At 36.6% G+C, this 19,644-nt stretch overlaps 1 protein-coding gene across 10 annotated transcripts in view; it reads right to left on the reverse strand.

Moving 5' to 3' along the window:
* The window catches only part of ACACA (acetyl-CoA carboxylase alpha), a 293,591-nt gene that overhangs the window by 113,594 nt on the left and 160,353 nt on the right, over positions 1-19,644 (reverse strand). For 9 of the 10 annotated variants that reach the window (XM_063112234.1, XM_063112232.1, XM_063112238.1 and 6 more), the window contains 5 exons: positions 16,441-16,554; positions 15,069-15,182; positions 13,976-14,065; positions 12,254-12,372; positions 1,310-1,333 (listed from right to left, as the gene is read on the reverse strand). In XM_063112234.1, coding sequence (XP_062968304.1) covers positions 1,310-1,333; positions 12,254-12,372; positions 13,976-14,065; positions 15,069-15,182; positions 16,441-16,554 — 461 coding nt within the window. The remainder of the gene's footprint in view (positions 1-1,309; positions 1,334-12,253; positions 12,373-13,975; positions 14,066-15,068; positions 15,183-16,440; positions 16,555-19,644) is intronic. The other variant, XM_063112233.1, reaches the window with a different exon arrangement.

Consider the following 19,644-nt stretch of genomic DNA (forward strand, 5'->3'; position numbering starts at 1 on the left):
ACATGAATGAGACAAACAAATGAAACATACATCAAGCAAGTCTTACACATGGTGCTTGCTAGAAACTGGGATTCAGAGTCGTATTAACCCAGTAATGCTATCATCCTCCTCTTTTCTAGGATCACCAAATATACTTACTAATGAAGCAAGTTTGTGAGGCATCATATCTTTCCTACCTGCCTGGCATTAGACAAAAAAAGATAAAAGGGTTCCATATAACACTTAAAGGGAACTCCCTCTGAATAAGCTGACAGGCTGTGTTTGTGGCAAACATGGGGTTAAGTATCTTTTTCACTCAACTGAACCCCATGGGAAATATGTAATATTCATTTTCCCCCACTAGCAGGCACATGGGCCAGGGCAGCTAAAGACAGGCAGGAATGAACCAAGCCCACTCTCCAAAGGAAGACTAGAGGACCAAATAAAAGCACTGCCTTTTCTCTACACATCCATCTAGAAGCTATGATCAGTTTTGATCATAAGTTAATATTTTAAAGGGAGAGGGACAAAATAAATGTAAACCTATAAATATTTCCATGTGTAACTGATCATCTACAAAGAGTTTGCCACCAACCTATTTATTACTGCTTTAGCATTTTGTGGATTCAATTCCAATCAGAATTGCTATCCTCTCAAACTTGCACTGTGTTGTCTTGCTTGGCTCAGAAAGCAGAAAGAACTCAAAGTACTAAAATATCACTTATGCTACATTGGCCTGGAAATCTCTTCACAGGGCTTAACACATCAAAACTTACACTTTTCCAATGTTAGTCTACATAGGTCTAAAATAAAACTTGCCTTTCATATCATAACACTTTAACACTTTAGAAAAATAGCTAACAGACTGATAAAACATGAGATCAGCTATTTCTGGATTTGCACTCCTATAAAAGGAGAAGCAAATTAGAGAAACTAAAAATTGAGAAAATTGTGAACAATTTGCCAGGATAGGAGTAACCTTAAGGGTTTCTCCTCTGAAAGCCCCAAAGTAGACAAAGAATTTAGCAAAAGAAGATGTTTCCAGCAAAACTGAACATCAGACAAACAAACCCCTTATTGTATAAGGCTTGATGGGAGCTTTTCCATATTGAGGCTTTTCAGCTATTGCTTTTTGAACAGTTGAAGAAAAGCTGAAGACATGTTTTCCAAATGGAAAGAATAATTTAGTATGTCCGAAGATGAGCTCAGGACTCCCTAGCAAAAGATAACACATTAGCTTGTCAAGTACAGTGTTATTTTTTCCTGGTTTCACTATTCTAAGTTACAAAAAAGGTGCTTTTAATTGGAAAAGAAACTAAACATACGGTACCTGTTTAGCGTGGGGATGTTCCCTCTGTAATTAAACAACCACAGTTAGTTACTGATTGGTTAGTAAAAGCCATAATAAAAGAATTGTCAGAGCAGATACAGACCAGTTGTGAGGAGCTCCAGTTTGGCAGCTCTGGAATTCAGCAAATATAATTAAGTGCTCATTACCCTTCAACCCCCAGGATGCCAGAAAGAGGCATGTGGTGACCTACCTCACCACAGCAGCTGTTAATGGAAATGCCAGAAATGTATTTACCATGAATTTTTTTTATAACTCTGTTACAAAAAAATAATCCAGAGTAATGACAAAACAAAGGTTGGCAAAAACTAATTTAAGCTATATATGGTATGGCATATTATCTTAAGTAAGCTTCAACACGAAATATAATTCTTGACAAGATTCTTAGAGACCCTTCTTTCTTGTTCCTATTACTAAAGGTGTAATAAGGAGGTCCAGAGAAGTTGACTCCACAACTCCTCCTAACTTAATTGCCTTTCTAGGATATGTGATGGACCTATGAATTCTCCTCCAAAGAAAAAAAATCCAATACTCTGGGTTCTCAGTTACCTGTCATAAGTCTCTTCAACCATGGTTTTCCTCCCATGGGGTAGGGCTGTGTACTCTGTACTATAGGAGCTTAAAGGGACTGAAAGTCATGCAGGAATGTAATGATAAATGATTCTATGATTAGAGTGGTATGCTTTGTCAAATTAATTAATACTTTTTAATTAAATGCGTTTAGGGTAATAATACTTTTTAAAAATTGCTGTTAGCTTAAAAACTCTAGGCCTCTCATAAATAAAAACCTTACCTCAATTTGGCTAGCCTTAGAACTTCCTTACAAAGAATGTGTCAAAATAAGAAAGAAAGATAAGGAGAAGAATGGGAAACTGCAAAGCAAGTCTCCTGCATTCTCTCTGGTCTTTGCCACTAACTCTTTTTAAAGAAAAATTTGGTGTCAGTCATTTCCTCAACTAAAGAAGAATCAGAGAACTCTTATTTTCAATGTTGAAAGGGCAACGTTATACTTACCACCCACAATTTAGGGGTATTGTAAGGGTGTTGACTGGTTGATATCTTAACCTTCTAACATTCTTTTATCAGCATTTAATCATTGTTGGGGTTTTCTGGCACACAGAGGACTTAATGGGCAGAACATAGTGGGTGGTGCTGATGATATGTGGGAAGGAAGACAGAGGGAGGAAAATGATGCACTTTCCATGGCAGTGAAAGAAGCAGAATAGACTGAGCTGGCCATATAAATAAAAAGCTGTGACATATCGCTGCACACAAACTGTATACATCATGTGATTTGTGAGTAGCAATGCTCTTTGCATCAAACCTGTATCACAGAGTGAATTCATAAGGCAGCAAGAGCAACCTCTGAGTGAAAAAACCTGAACCTTTGCTGCGTGGATTCCTTGCGCCTCTCACTCAGAAGAATGTGTTTTATTTTACAAGAAATCTTTAGTTATAATGCACTTGGCCTTCATCAATACATAAAAAGAATGCACGCATTCTACAGCAGAGGGAGGTGTAGCTGAACAGAAAACTAACTGCAGATGTTAATGAGAATATGGGAAAGTCTTCCTTTTAAGATATAAAGGATTCTAAAGAAAGAAGGCACCTGGCACAGTCTCTTACCATGAATCTCAGTTCAGAGATATGAACCCTTTAATCAAAGCATTCTCAGGTTCCATTCATCCAGGTTTTTGGTTAGAAACCAGTATAATCTCTCAACTCAACCAATTTCTTAAACTAATAAGACAGTCTCATGAGGGCCAAGTTTTCGGTAGAAAAAAAGCCAGAATTGAAAAAACCACCACCACTAACAAAAAGCCAACACTCCTCCATCAGCAATTTTGAAGCTCTCATACGGTGCCCCCTGCTGCTTTATTATAGGAATTATGTACCATCTACAGTATGGGGTAAAAACCAAAAACTCCCAGCATGTCCAGTTTTTAAACGAATTGCCCCAAGTCAATCATGTAAGAAGTAAGTTTAAGAGCCAGTTTATCCTCTTTGGTAGAGTAAGAATCTGCGGAGTCATAGGGGAGATAAGCAAGGAAATACTTAGCCATGTCCATAATGAACACTTACATATTTTGTTATCCTATACAGGGGCTATTCGATCAATTTAAAAATATGAAAAATGTGGGCCAACCCCGTGGCGCACTCGGGAGAGTGCGGCGCTAGGAGCGCAGCAGTGCTCCCACCGCGGGTTCGGATCCTATATAAGGATGGCTGGTGCGCTCACTGGCTGAGTGCGGTGTGGCCGGTCACAAAAATGACAAAAAAAAAAAAAAAAGAAAAAGAAAAATGTGGCATACTACACACTATTGTGATACACCAGAAAGCTAGACCTGTGGTCTGTACAAAAATAAACTGAGGAAGAGATTCTATATTAGTCAAATATTCCATTTATCTAACTAAAAACAAAATAAAATAAAACTTACCACATTTCAATGCTTACTCATCATGCAAAAATAGTCAAATTGCTCAATCTCTGATAAGGCAATCAACAATATTTTTAAATACATAAATGGCATATAAATTCACTTTTCATAATCTTCTGTTGGGTTCTTCAAAGCTCTTATTATTTTGAATCTTCATTTACAATGTTTTGATAAATATTGGAACCACTTTCCTTCTGGAATATTAGCTCCATTTTACAGATGTGATAACTGAGAAACAAAAGGGTATGCTTTCCAAGGACATTGTTCAATATGATGTCATAAACCAGAATCTAGACCTGGTTTTTTCTCATCTCAGCTGCTAAAGCTAGCATTCCACATCAATATAGATTTTAAAGAAGGACAAGAGAAGTCCATTGAATTCTGAGATTGTTGGCATTAAGTCACCCTTGATTTTATTGATCTGCCTGCCCAGAATGGCTAGAGAGCCTGCTTCAATATGAATGCAAAGTCAGAGTTGCTGCCTGCTAGCTGAACCTTCTTTAATTTAAGAAACACTGACTTCTCTGGCAGTCACAACTTCTCTGGGCCTTTTTACCATCCCTTGCAGCTGAATTTCATTTTGCTTGAGTCTAGCTAACCCTACATAAATCTTTTATCACAAAAAAATGATCCTGATTCTTTTGCCTTTTAACTTGAAGAAAAAAGACCCTATATGAAAATGATGGGGATGCATGCAAACAAGCAGTGGTTACATCAAGCTGTGACTGAGAGCCAGTATAGGGCAAATCTTTTGAAATCAGGCAGCAAAGCAGAATCAGAAGAGGTCGGCTGAATAACCTACTAGCAGTCAGTAACAGCAGTACCATAAGAGAAAGAGCAATTTGACTGGGCTGAGGCCAGTGGTGGTCTCCTTGAGTGACTGTATTTCTGCAGGAGAATCCAAATCAAGAGCTGTAAAACACACGTGAACACTGTATTTCTACTGGCATCTCCCCCTTCACTTCCTTCCAGTTCAGATGCCCTGATTCTACTGCAGAGCTTTAGTTTACAATAAAATGATCATTGCTTCATTCATTTGGAGCCCCTTCTTTGCTCTGCTCTTTCTGAAACAAGTACAGTGACAGGGCTACAGCTTATTACTATTGCCTGCTGTATAATTAGCTACAAACCCACAGCACAAAACTACAGGAATTTACAGGTGCCCTGGATTCTGCTTTTCCTTCCCCCTGGAATCAGCTAGTCTTTCCTTGACAAGAACAGACCCTGGGCCACCCTAATGATATATTGAGAGTTTTAAACTAGACTCTCCAATCTTACAAGTCTAGAGTGCCACAATAACACAGCACAAACTAGAAGCTGAGCCATGGATACAGGAAAGCACATTGGTAAGCACTTAAACCTGCTGAGAATCTTCTCTTCTGCCAGATGCTTGCATCTTATCAGCAGACTACCCTGAATGAAGGAAGCAGGCACTGTAGGATTTTTTTTTTTTTTATGTATGTATGTATGTATGTATGTATGTATGTATGTATGTATGTATGTATGTATGTATGTATGGCTCATTCTGGCCCGCTAACTACAACCAAGTGCTCCCACTGCTAAACAATGCTCCAAGTTGGATGACTTTTGAGTGTCTCAGTACTATCCAAAGAAGGATCTAATCCCTGGGTGTCAAAGATTATCAGAATTCTCAAGAATGGCAGCAGGCTGCTGATTAGTCACATGGAAGGCTTCTGATTTTTAACCTTCCTCACAAATAAAAAGATCCTGAAGCCACTCATGGACAGCTGAACATTAAAGATGCCAAGGAGCCTAAAATGATCCATGACCAAAACATGTACTATCAGGGGAGATCACAGCTGACCTCTTCTGGATGTAAGACACGAGGAAAGGGAAGTAGTATTCAGATTAAAACATTATAACACAGAAGGCCAAATTCACAAGGAACAAAGAGCAAAGAAGGTGCAATGCAACCCAACTTAACTAAAGCATGGATTTCCATCTAAGAAATAGGTGGAAATAAACACCAATAGGTCCGCACCCGTTATACATGTACAGAAATGTACAACAAAATATATTTCTATCTCCTGCATCAATGTTGATGCTTCTTATTTGAATCACAGACTAAAAGTTAAAAAAATTGTGCATGTTCACTAGTGTGTACTACTCATGAAAATCATTTGGAGTTTTAAATTTTGTACTCCCAGACTGTCATAATATACAGAGCCATATGCATAGTCACAAATTTTACAGGAAAATATACTTTACATATGTTTGTATAAACAAAGCTATATTTTAGAAGATCAAATATATAAGCTGACTGAAGAATTTGTTTCCAGATTATTCTGAGGTACTTAATATGCCCAAAGCTAAGTGAATCCTGAATATCAAATGATTCAATGAATTGTAGAAAATAAAGACATTCAGGATGATGCTTCAGTGCAACAAACTTTTGCATATCTGGCACCAGTGAATGATACTAAGGTTTCAGAATGGGAAAAAAGACACACACATATACACCTTTGGCTCTAAGCCCTGAACCTCACTGGAGGAAGAAAGAGGAAAGGAATGTGAATAACATAGTCTGAGCTCCAGAATTAATCCATGTAAAACACTGGTTGAACTCACCAAAGAGCTGGGCTATAGAACTAAGACAAACGAATTAGGTCCTAAAAGTCTGGATAATAATGAAATGCTCTTAGTATAGACCAGCTGTCCTGACTATTCCTACACCAAGAAAATGACAGAAGAAACTCACCTCTCCTTCAAGAACATTGCTAATTTGGCAACAAGTTACCTTTAAAAAATTGACACCTTAAAATAAGATCCCCTTCCTTCAAAAAAATTCACATACAATAGCACATAGCCTTTAAATGCTAAGAAGGTAAAAAAGGAAACAGACACATACACACACACACACACACACACACACACACACGTTTCACATATATATAGATCTCTAACTATGCTTAAGTCAGGAAAATCTACTATTCAAGTGAAGGGAATTTAAGAAGAAAAGGGTAAATACAGACCAGAAACTTCCCTAAGTGAAGCTGTAATAACTGGATCCTCTGGTGAATAAAACCTAGGGATGCCAAATAAATTGAAACTATAGTTCCCAGAAAAAATGTGAAAGTCTTGGGTAGAAGATCAAGAGGAAGATAACACACATACCTGACTGAAGCATACCTAGCAAGAAGGATGAAATAGGAAGTCATGTAGATTAGGAATAAACTATTTAGTAATCTGTTTTTTTTTTTAAATATTGGAAGGAGTACTAGAAAAAAAATAGTCAAATTAAACTGAAAAATGCAGTAACTAAATGGCAAGCAATACAAAGTCCTATGATGAATGAAAACAAAAATAAAAAGGTACCAAACATGTTGGCCACACAGTAACTATTTAAGTGTATGAAAAAAGGGTGTCTTCTCCCTTCTTAGTGGATGTCCTAGTCATCTGCAATGTGCTTTGCCTACTTCTCTAAAAATCAAAATAGATCCTAATGAGACACAGGTCTTTAATCCAAATGGTAACTAAAGCATTTTCCTGAAAAAATACTCTGCTGCTGTCAGACTGCAGACAGAGAGCCATGTTTCATCCCAACCCATGGGGACTAAATCACCAGTCAAAAACAAACTGCAGGAATGGAATTCAAGCAGGTGATCTTAGACACAATAAGAGATCCTAGTCTTGCTTTGATACTATAGCTTACAAAGATACACCTAATGATTTGCTAGACAAATTTACTCTACTGCAAATAAATATCTGGGTAGAAACGTAAAGACCAAGTGCCAGGAAAGAAAATGCAAACAACTGGCTAAACAAAATGTTTGTTTTCTCCCCCAAGAATTTTTGGTTTGTTAACCTCAATTGGATATGTATGATTCATATGTCTGTTCTGTATTCTCACTGAATAATTTTTTAAGCATGCATAAAATATTATATAGATATAGATATACAGATATAGTGTAATATCTATAGTATCAGGTATGGATAATTCCTGGAACTGCTAAGAACAAGCAACATAAGAATAAGAGTTTTTTCTCTTTCCTGTGGGCACTACCATTAACATAAAACTAAAAGGACTCAGTGTAACTGTTCTAATCAATTTCTGGTCTAGAGTTGAGCTGTCCAGTATGGCAGCCATTAGCCACATGTGTGTTATGGAGTGCTTGACATGTAGCTGGTCTGTATTGAGATATGCTGTAAGTATAAAATACACTCTGATTTTCAAAGACTTAGTATGAATAAAATAATAGAAAATATCTCATTAGTAATTTTTATTACATATTGAAATGGTATTTTAGATATAATGGGTTTTTAAAAAAGAAATAAGAAAATGGGTTAAGTAAAATGTTACTAAATTTAATTTTATCTGTTTCTTTTCACCTTTTTAAATCTGGCCAATAGGAAATTTTAAATTATAGCAGCTGGCCAGTTAGCTCAGTTGGTTAGAGTGTGGTGTTGGAACACCAAGGTCAAGGGTTTGTATCCCTGTACCGGCCAGTCACCATAAAAAGAAAGAAAATTTAAAATTACATGTGGATTGCATTATATTTCTACTGAACAGTGCTGGTCTAGAAGTAGTGATTCTCAATTACAAGTGCTCATCAGAATTATCAGAGGAGTTTTTCAGAAAGTGGTCACTTGGACTCTAAACCAAGATGAATCAGATCTCAGAAGTCAGGACCCCAATATGCCTACTTTCAAAATATTCCCCAGATACCAATAAAACATTTTTCCTATCTACCTGTAATTTCACATCCGTAAACCAACCTCTCACTATCCCCCTTCCCACCTCCCCTTTCCCACCTCTAGTAACCACAACTCTACTTTCTACTTCTAAAAGTTCAAATTATTATTATTATTGTTGTTTTAGCTCCCACATATGAGTGAGAACATGCTGGATTCAAATAACAAAGTTGAATGAAAAAAGCAAGTCCAAAAAGACTACCTTCAGTACTCTTCTGTTTAAAAAAATGCAAAACTAAGAAATACATATTTAGGTATGCATAAATAATAATATTATTTTTTAAAGTAAAGGAATGATGAAGTTAGAACATGTGATAACAGTTTCCTCAAGGGGAGGAGACTGGGAGAGGAGTCCTCAGGGAAGCACCTAGACAGATGTGTGTTATTGTTAGCATTCTATTTCTTGGAGATGGTAGCGGCCTCATGGATTTCTTTTTTTAATTTACAAAAGTAAACTAACATATGAGTAAATATAGAAAGCCATAATTATAAGACTGCCAAAACACTTCTGTGACCTGAGAATAAAACTATATAAATTTTAAAAAGAAAAGAAACAAAACATGTTTTCAATTAATATATCTGGGTATTGAAAGTATGCTTTTAAAAAATTCTTTTATTTTTCTCTGTATTTTATAATTACTTCATAGTAAATGTGAATAATTTAATAAATTAAAAATTTTTTTTCATTCAAAATATTCCCTAGATAATTCTGAGAATCATTAATCTAGAGGTTAGTGGACATAACTGTGTCCTTGAGCCTTCCAGGACTGGGAGTGAAATAAACACTAGTAGTCTTCTGTTACTTATTTCTATACAATGAGAAACAATATGCTTATTGCCTGTTTGTACAAAACAAAAAGAATAAATGAAATAAAAGTACTGAAATTAGAAAAAAAGAAAGTACTTGGCTCAAAACTAGCTAAAACTAAGAGACCTTAGATTTCTTTTTTAAGGTGAGCAGACCTATTGTATAATAAAAAATTTGACTTGCCATTGTCCCTGGTTCCTGGGAGAGAGACCCTAAATCCCTGGAATTTCTCAAGTAAACGAGTATCTTTGTTATTCATTAGCCCCTTGGATCACATCTGAGTTTATGTTAAGAGATGAGTTGACTCAAAATGGGAGGTGGTCACTAGAAAGACCTTCTATGTAATTAAAGGGTTGGTGAACACATTGATGTGCTTTCAGCCTGATTCCACAGGAAAAGAATGAAAAAGCTCTGTATTTTAGACCTTCCCAGACTTTTCCTATGTGTGTCTTCATTTGTCTAGTCCTGATATGTATCCTTTCTAATAAAACTGTAAATAAAACTGTAATGCTTCAGTTCTGTGAGTTTGTTCTAGGAAATTACTGAACTGAGGAGATTGTGGAAACACTCAAATTTGCAGCCAGTTGGTCAGAAGTGCAGGTGGCCTGGGGACCCCACTTGCGGCCCATCTGAAGTAAGGGCAGTATTGCGGAGGACTGAGGCCCTACCTTGTGGTGTCTGATCTAACTCTGGATGGTTAGTGTCAGAATTGAATTGCAGTACACTAGATGGTGTTGGAATAAGGTTATAACTCCAAATTGTAGTAAAAACATTTGTATAAATATACAAAATCTTATAAAACCAAATTCAGGTAGCAAATTTGCAATAAACGTCTGAATAAGCTATGCTTTAAAACTGAATATATCATTTTGTGATCAAATCTGACCATTTGAACCTAAATTAACAAAGGACTTAGATCTAAAAAAGCACTAAAGTAATTTTTTTTTTTTTTTTTTCTTTTTCGTGACCGGCACTCAGCCAGTGAGTGCACCGGTCATTCCTATATAGGATCCGAACCTGCGGCGGAAGCGTAGCCGCGCTCCCAGCGCCGCACTCTCCCAAGTGCGCCACGGGCTCGGCCCGCACTAAAGTAATTGTAACGTTTTCTGTTTTGACAAAGATAATTTTATCTTTCCTCCTTATTTTGCACTTATCTTCATCTTTACACCTACACCAATAGTGATGATGGTAATGATAATAGTAACCAAGCAGCTTTAAAATTACACACACACCCAAGGAAGACTTTAGAGAGACAACAGGATTAAAGTTCTGTTCAATTCTGGTCTTTTTATCCATAGGGGTGTGTATACCTCAGATGTTGGGAGGGAAAAGTATACAAGTTTTTAAACCACATTAGTACTAACCAATTCCCTCCCTTGACTTGAAAAGGCAAAAAAGATTTCTTAACAAAGCAGTTAAAAAGAATTTATCTCGTTTTTCCCTCAACTTTTCCTCATCAAACTGGACATACATCTTCAAATAAAATAAGTGAACGGAGAGCCGTTCAGAAAGACAAAGGGAGTGATGAGGAGGAAGGGAAATCAGAAGCAGCCCTGCAGTCTGACTACAATTCCCTGCCCAAAGTGAAGAGGCAGGAAAGCAGGAAAGAAAGCAGGAAGAAAAAGAGACTGTCCTGAGAATTACAAGGGGCATTAAGTATAGCATGTAGTTCTCTACAATTATTCAAAGAATGCAGGAAAAGACAGAAGACTGAGTGCTGAGCCCATGTGTGCCATGAGCACTTCACCACTGGCTGAAGGACAATCATTCGTTTCTAGAAAATGAGATTCTAAAATCCATGGGGGCAAAAATGTGCTGAGAGTTGCTTGCTAAATCAAGAATATATGCCTTTCTCTGCCAGCCATAGGTTTTTTGAGGTAGAGAAGTGAAAGGATCTTCTGAGACAAAGAAGAGAGGTACATTTTCTGGAGATGCCTCCGCTCATCTGCCGACCTCTGCTGGATCAACAGTGGCATCCAGTGGCCAAAAGTCTCAGCACAGACTTCTTTGTCTCCAGAAGGGTTTCTATTGCTTTGGGTGAAGTGGCAATTCAGAACAAAACCATTTCTGGTGTTTATAACTAAGGATCCCCAAAGACACAGTGCTTTGTAACACCAAGTGAAGAACCAAAGGCCATAAAGAAGAAATGGAGAAGGCCAGGTTAAGATTGGCTGTGATATTTATATTTCCTGCGGTATTACTAGAAAGAATGAAAATATAGAAGCGGATGAACATATGTGTGGGTGGAATGCCTAGATTTTCATTGATTCAGAATACTTTTTAAAAATGAGTACATAAAATAAAGTATTTTTATTTTAAAACCAAAGCAATACTTAAACAAATTTCCATATGTATATTTTATTTTTTAACGGACATAGGAAGGGAAGACTAACAGAATTAGCATGGCAAATTACGTACTTTACTTGAATTTAAGAAATTTGGCTCAGAAGTGTGATTTTTAAAAACTGATTAAATTTCAACTGCTAAATTCAGGTGCCTAATTTTATGGAGACAATGAAACTGGCTCTCAGGTATAACCTCAACTCATAGCAGACATATAGGTAAGCAAAGCATTCCACCTAAGATATTTTTTTGTTCCAACTACTGACTTAAGTGGTTAAAAATGTGATCTCTTCGGGCAAAATTCCAGCAAGTAAAATGCTACTAACTTCTTTCTAACTTGAAAAAAAAAAAAAAAAAAAAAAAAGCAATGTTTCCTCAGTGACATAATGCAAACAGGAATGAAAGAAATAATCTTAAACTTTTATCTAAATTAGACCATACTTTATCTCTCCAGATCAAAAGAGCAGGCACCAAGAGGCTCTTCACTTATGCTTCAGATTTGTTCATTTTTTGCACAGCATTTCTGGCTAAAAAAAACTCATGGAATTATCATACACATTATTCCCCTTAACTCTCCTGATACATGTCTGGCTGGCTCAGGTGTACATACTGGCTCGAACTCACCTGTTTGGATGAGATGTGGGTAGCATGAACTGGAATTCCACCACGCAGGTGTTGTCTTTAAGCTGGCGGTGTTGTACGCTGTTAAGTTCATAGGCGATGTAAGCCCTTCGAACATACACCTGGTTAAAAAATAATCCTTGGTAAATAAACTTCGAAAACTGAAACTGAGGGAATGGCTAGCCCACGAGAAAGACAGTCTTGAAAAGAGGTAATATGATGCAAAAGGTTGTGGTCTGCAGTAAGAGAAGTCCCAAGGCTCTGTACATACACACCTTGCTTTAATTAATAAAGTTGGAATCCTAATACTATGCTCATGAATGTAAGTGGAAACAAAATTGGGCTGCCTATGTTGCATACCTCTAGGTGCCCCATAAACCTCTCACATTAACCTAAACTCTGGAGAAGGTCTGATCTTTAGCAAAAGAGAGCATATAGAACCACAACTATTAATTCATTAAGCATGATCATTTCAACAGATGATAAAAGTAGTGAGTAAAATGAGAGGTACTGATTCTGGGCCACTTAAGGAGGGAAAATAGAAGAAAAAGCAATTGCAGTACAGTTCAACTCTTTTTACTATCTTGTATCTTTGGTGTTTTTCCCCCTACTGCCCCAAATCATTTTGGATTATTTAGATCCCCAAACCCTAGGCAAAAGCAGTAAGGTATCATCTGACGTATAATATGTCAAACACACTAACTTACTCAAGAGTTAAAGAAACAGCAACAGGTTATATTTCAGTAAAAACCGTCAGTCCAACCTCATGCACTTCACAGCCAATTTGCCATGCAAGTAAAATGCTACGTGGGATTCTATTAGCATGTGAGGTATGTAAGGATCACATTAAATAACATGAAAGCACTGTGAACTACTTAGATATTTCAAAAATTTGCTATTTACTGAGTAGACTACATTATACTCTACCTACCAAATACAAATAAAAAGTAATCCAAAAGAGCTGGCAACAGACTATGGTGATTTTTTTTTACATAAAATCATCTAAAATGTTCCCTTTTCCCCATCTTCAAAATACATCTACTTGGCAATTTTACAGCAGTATTCAGTGCCTGCAATTTTTGTGCTTAATGAGGTAGTGTGCTGCAGTGGAAATAGAAATGTCTCTCGAGTCATATTGACCAGAGTTCAAATGCAAACTCCTCCACTTATTATCTATGTGATTTTGGACAAGTCACTTAACCTCTCAGAGTCTCATTTTCTTCATACTTCATAAAGTAATTGTAGGATTAAATGAGAAAAACAAAGCACCTAAAACACAGTTAATTAAATGCTATTACTTTCTTTCCTCTGAGCTGCTTAACAACTCAAAATATAACCTAAAATCCATTTTAATTTGGCTCAAATCACAAAATATTAAGGTTACATATGTTCTGATCAGCCATGTATTTTTTCACTTTTTGTTTTACAGGGAATCCTAATTCACTATGAAATGGGAGAATTCAAATACCTGGAAAGTAGAGACTATTGAAAAATGCTGGCAGCTATTCTCCTGTGATTGGAACTCAGAAGCTGGTGATTAGTTCAGATGAAACACTTGAGTAAGATATTTGAGTAAGCACTTATTGTTCCAGAGGAAAAGAAGACTACCCTACAGCTTAAAAACCAACCTTATAGCCAAAGAAAAACAACTGACATGATAGCCAAACAGAATAAATCAGGTAGAAACGAAGAAAAAGGTCATGTCACATTAACGTGAAAACTCACCTCCAGAGCTGCCATCCTCACTACCTGGTTGCTATGATAGAAGAAGTTTGGTAGGACATCAAAAATAGATGTTTCAGATAGGATGAGTTTCTGGAAGGTACAAATACAGGCTTAAACCATTAGACCGAAAAGAGAATAATTTCAGTGGGCACTATTTGGCATTTGAAACATTTAGTAAAACCTAAGAATTCTGTCTATGAAAGCCATGTATGAACTTAAGCTGTGTCTCAGCTTCCTCAGCTACAAAATGGGGAACATAATAATACCTGTCTTCATACAGCTATTGTGAGGATTATATGAATTAATAATGCAAAACTGTTAGAATAATGTATTAACAATGAATTAATTATATGCTAATATAAATGTGTATGGCTATAATTATTATCCCTTCTGACATATATCTGTATTCCACTTCCTAAATATTATCTCAATACTCCACTATAGTAAATCCTAGATTTGAGCCCCAGTTGAAATCCTAGATTTCAACTATAAACTAAATAAGGAAAAACATCCTTCTTCCCCATGTAGGTTTTCCAGAAGGAAATCTTTCAGAAAGTCTGAAGATTCCCTTGGCCAGATATAACAATAGTAACTTTGTTTCTAGGTAGAAAAAGAGAAAGTCATCCCTCAGAAAGTGATGTTGTTTAAAAAAATAATAAATTCCTTCCAATTAGTAGTAAAGTTAACCAATAATCTCATATAAAATTGGATTGGCTCTTTATAAAGCATTAAAATAAAATTAAGAGATACTTAAATAGCTTTGTCTCCAGAAGAGTAACAACTGTCTATGCATAACTATGATTCAAATATCAGAAATCACAGTGCTGCCACTTAATTCTGGCCTAGCATACTTTCAGTACAAGAGGTAAAGACTTCAATGGACACTTCTATCAAGGCAGGCCTATTTGATTTTTAGGCTAAACCACAACTCTAACTGCCATTTTTATGAAAAAATATTAAGTATTTTAGAAAGTCAAAGTATAAAACTTCATTACATGGAAAATCAAAATTAATTGATTGATTGATCACTTAAACTATGCATGGAAATAAAGGACATAAAAGTGCATAAGGGTAAAGAGGGCTATATATATACCTGCAGGTTCTCAATGCAAAACTGATGTCCATACATGTCAATAGCTGATAGGAAGATAGACTCTACTTGGTTATGGCGAAGCTCATATGATGGCAAATGGGAGGCAATAAGAACCTAGAGTGAGAGTAAAATAAGAGGCATAGGTTCCTGAGGGAGTGATTATTCTAGGCTCCTATTAGGCAGCTCTGATACAAAAGCAATAAATATAAATCAGTAAGCGCAGGCATCAAAGATAAAACAGAGACCAAGTAAAACAACTTCTAGGTCCTGTAACATAAAGCCAATGCTACCAAATACTGAATCTCAGTTGACTCTCCTCATGATTTGTGTTGTGGGCAATTTCCCATGGGAGGTGGCGGGAGGAGGGGGGTGGGCAAGGGAGAGGGGAGAGAAAACAGCTTCAATCAAGTTCCATCAGTGCATGTGATTTACCATTGCAAAACTGCTAGTCCTGAGGACTGCATGACTAGCTGTTAATTGGGAATCAGGTCTGGCAAGGAGCAGCTGTGGGGAAGGTGGATGCAGCATAGCTAGGTTTTTGCAAATCTGAAGTAGAAAGACAGACTAGGAAAAGTTGCTCTGACAGCCCCAGGTACTCGGTATCAAGGAGAAGCCATCAGGAAGTAACACCAATGCAAGTGAGGGGCAGAGAGAATGAAAGCGGTGTCACAAACAAACAAACAGGGACACTGTAGGATGTGAATACCCTCAGCAGGTCACTGAGAGGTTCAATAACTTTGAGTAGTTCACTGACATGGATACAATCGTAGAGAAAGCAGAAGGTCACTGAACAGCTTCAAATACTGCTTCCCTGTCAATGCCCATGCACTGAAACACAAAGAGAGCACCAACTCTCGAATTCCCTGCTGTACTCTTTTTGGAATGGAAATGAAGACTACAGGGTGAAAACTAACTGGACTTCTCTGGGGTTGTTCTGATTGCTAGAGCCTAAGTTCCATTTCATTATCCTTCTGCATTCCACACTTGATTATTTCCTATATACTTAAAAGTTTTCATCTGCTTCTAAGCTCCCTTTGGGAAGTAAGAAATATTGAGTTTATTCCTTCCCTCAGTTTTGCTTCCTCCACCTGACTGTGGTTTACTACCACAGAGCTACTCAGGAGAGTAGGAAATGATACCAGGATTCTGTAATGGGGAAAGGGCTCCTATTTTAAAGAGATTCAACATTAATCTTTTCCTTTTCTTTTTTAAATTCATAAATCACACAAAAATTTGTTCTGAGGGCAATGTGACATACAAAGAAAACTGCATGATCTTTGTAAGGTAAAGTTGCGTAAAATCTCATTGTGTCTAGGACTGTCCAATCTATGAAAACCCTCCTTCCTTCAAGATAACTAATGAATGTCCTTACCTGGCGTGCTCGCAGTGCCACTTTAGCATTAGTGGTCTTACTCAGTTGAGTTAGGTCTGTGAGTATATTCAGCAGCTCATCAGTGAGGGTAGGGTCCCGGCCACACAACTGATCCTGTGTTGATGTGGGAAGAACATACACATACACATCAAAAAGATCCTAGTGGATAGGACTTTAAAATGGGAAAAGGGAATGAAAACAAAGTAAACATAGCTGGATTAATAAGAACATACAAACTTCCTGTTATTTTTAACCTAAATAATGTGGTAAAAAAGATACCAGAGGAAGATGCTGCTAAGGAGAAGCATCCCAAACCCCTCATTTAGAGTCGAAATCAAAATTCCTAATATATTTCTTTATAAACCAACACTATTAACATGCAGAAAAAATCATTAGAGACCATTAAAAGGGGCCAATAAGATTCTGAGTAAGAAATAACAGATGATGTCTCAAAGTTTTAAAAGGTTTTCAATAAGGGCCGAGCCCGTGGCGCACTCCGTAGAGTGCTGCGCTGGGAGCGCGGCGATGCTCCCGCCGCGGGTTCGGATCCTATATAGGAATGACCGGTGCACTCACTGGCTGAGTGCCGGTCACGAAAAAACGACCAAAAAAAAAAAAAAAAAAGGTTTTCAATAATATAGGAGACTGGTCAGTTAGCTCAGTTGGTTAGAGTGTGGTGTTGTAACACTAAGGTCAAGGGTTTGGATCCCTGTACTGGCCAACCGCCAAAATAAATAAATAAACAAACAAATAAATAAAGGTTTTCAATAATACAGGGACTACAGGCCTTCCTGTTTCCTCTCCCATTTTTGGAAGGAAGGTAGAAGGAGGCAAAAAGAGCCACCCTGGTGGTTTTCATACTACAAACCAAATATTCACCATTCCAGAAGGATACAAAACAGAAACACAGAACAAAATCACTAATTAACCAAAAACACCATCTCATACTCTTGCAATTCTGCACCCAAAATTATTCATCCTCTTCCTGTACAAAGAATCATTCCATGACATTTAAATATGGTGAATCTTTAGCTGGATTAAAGGGAAAAAAACAAGCTCCCACTACAGAATCCAGAGTTTACTCAATATTGGGTCCTTCCTCTTCTAAAAATTTTAAAAAGCCATGAAAAAAATCCCCATTCTATTCTGAGAAATATTTCTACTGGAATATATTGTAATATCAGTTTATTCCCTAAATTCATCCATTATCTATGTAATTTTCATCTCAGCTGAAAAAAGTGCAGATGCAGTTTTTATAAATGTCTGTCCTTTTTGAGTTTTACAGAGCTAGTGCTAGTAGTAGTTCTTAAAATATACACATTTAGATGTCATTCCCTCTACTTGGAGTTTAAAATAATTGCCTTTACTTTTCAGTGAATCTTTATTCTCCCCTTGCTATCAATGGAACATGAAAGACCAGATCCCAAAGGGTCTTCCTGCTGCTGCTTTTTAATCTTCACCCCACCCTGATTATCAACCCTTTGCTTTAAGAATCTCTTTTTCATACTTAACCTTCTCCATCTCGGGATACTCTTTATAGTCCTTTATCACAGCAGTATAAACAAAAGTGTGGGACTTTTGGCCCTTGGAGCAGACATGCATTTCCCAAAACACTTTTTCCAAAACTCCTACAACTTTCCACATCATAACGTAAATACTTTTGGAATACTCATTATACTGGGAAGAAAGCTTCTCAAAACTTTTTTTATTTTTTATTTTATTTTATTGAGAAAATGATTCAGAAAAAGAGACTCTGGTTCCACAATCCACCAACCAGAGGTCTATTCCAACAGTCCAGAGTCATAAAATACATGATGGAATTTATAGATAAGGAAGTGCAAATATCATTTTCAGCTATTTAACACAGGGAATTCACTCATCTGAGTGAGAAAAATAAATGCTGCTATTAAAGTGAATATAAATCTAGGGTTCTGTTGAACACGCAGTCATAGACTAGAAGACCTGTTCCACTAGGCACAAAAGCAAAGAGGAGGGAGAAATTTAACTAAATCTCATCTTTTGCTGAGAACTAATGAGCAAAATAGAATTTTAAGGGAATTTGTAAAATCGCCAGAGATAAGACCATAAAAAGACAGTAGGAAAGAACAGATAACAGTGGCTAGGGAAATCAAGATAAGTTTCTCCTACCTAAATCCCTTTTTTCCTAATGTTCCTAATAGAACAAACATATTCCTTTCTGAGGTACTTACTTCAGTCATCAGAATGACCTACCAATAGATCTCAAACCATAAGAAGTGTCTTGGGTAATACCACAACTCAGCTACTCTGCAAATAGCCAGACTAAAGTCTCAACATTAAAAGCCAACATGACAAAATAAGAACACTAGTCACCTCTCCAACCTATATCAGATTTGATATGGAATGTTTTCTCTTTAAAGGAAATCTAGGTTTACTTTTAGAGATTAAACTAAAATAAAATTATAAAATGAAGTTATCTTCTTGCTTAACTACAGATTGTGTTCTAACTCAAAAAACAAAACAAAGCAAAACACACAAAACCACTTTTTCATCTTTCTGCTATGAGAGAAAGGGAATAAGAAAGAGGATAGGGAAATAAATAAATAAATAAATAAATAAATAAACCACCTAAATAAATTGAGAGAGGTACCTTGTTCATGGGTTAGAAGACTCAATAATGTTCAAACTCTCATTCTCCCCCAAATGATCTACATATTCAAATTAATCCCAATCAAAATCTTGACAGGCATTTTTGTAGAAACTGATACACTAATTCTAAAATTTATGTGGAAATGCAAAGGACTTAGAATAGCCAAAACAGCTTTGAAAAAGAACCGCAAAGTTGGAGGGCCTGATTTCAAAACAGTGTAATACTGTTGTAAAGATAGAAAAATAGACTAATGGAATAGAAAAGCATCCAGAATTAGAGCCACATACATATACATAGCTGATTTCTGACAAAGGAACAAAGAGCCATGAGAGCTTTTCAACAAATGGTGCTGAATGAATGATGTTTATAAGTAAAACATGAAATTTAATCCATACCTCACACTATACATAAGTAACTCAAAACGAACCATAATTCTAAATATGAAACCTAAAACTATAAAACTTCAAGAAAGCATAGGGGAAACCTTTATAATCTTGGATTTGGCAAAGATTTCTTAGGTATGACAACACCAAACACAGTCCATAAATGAACAAATTGATAAGGTGGACTTCACC

The sequence above is a fragment of the Cynocephalus volans genome, chromosome 10 (assembly GCF_027409185.1).
Source record: "Cynocephalus volans isolate mCynVol1 chromosome 10, mCynVol1.pri, whole genome shotgun sequence".
Classification (NCBI taxonomy): domain Eukaryota; kingdom Metazoa; phylum Chordata; class Mammalia; order Dermoptera; family Cynocephalidae; genus Cynocephalus; species Cynocephalus volans.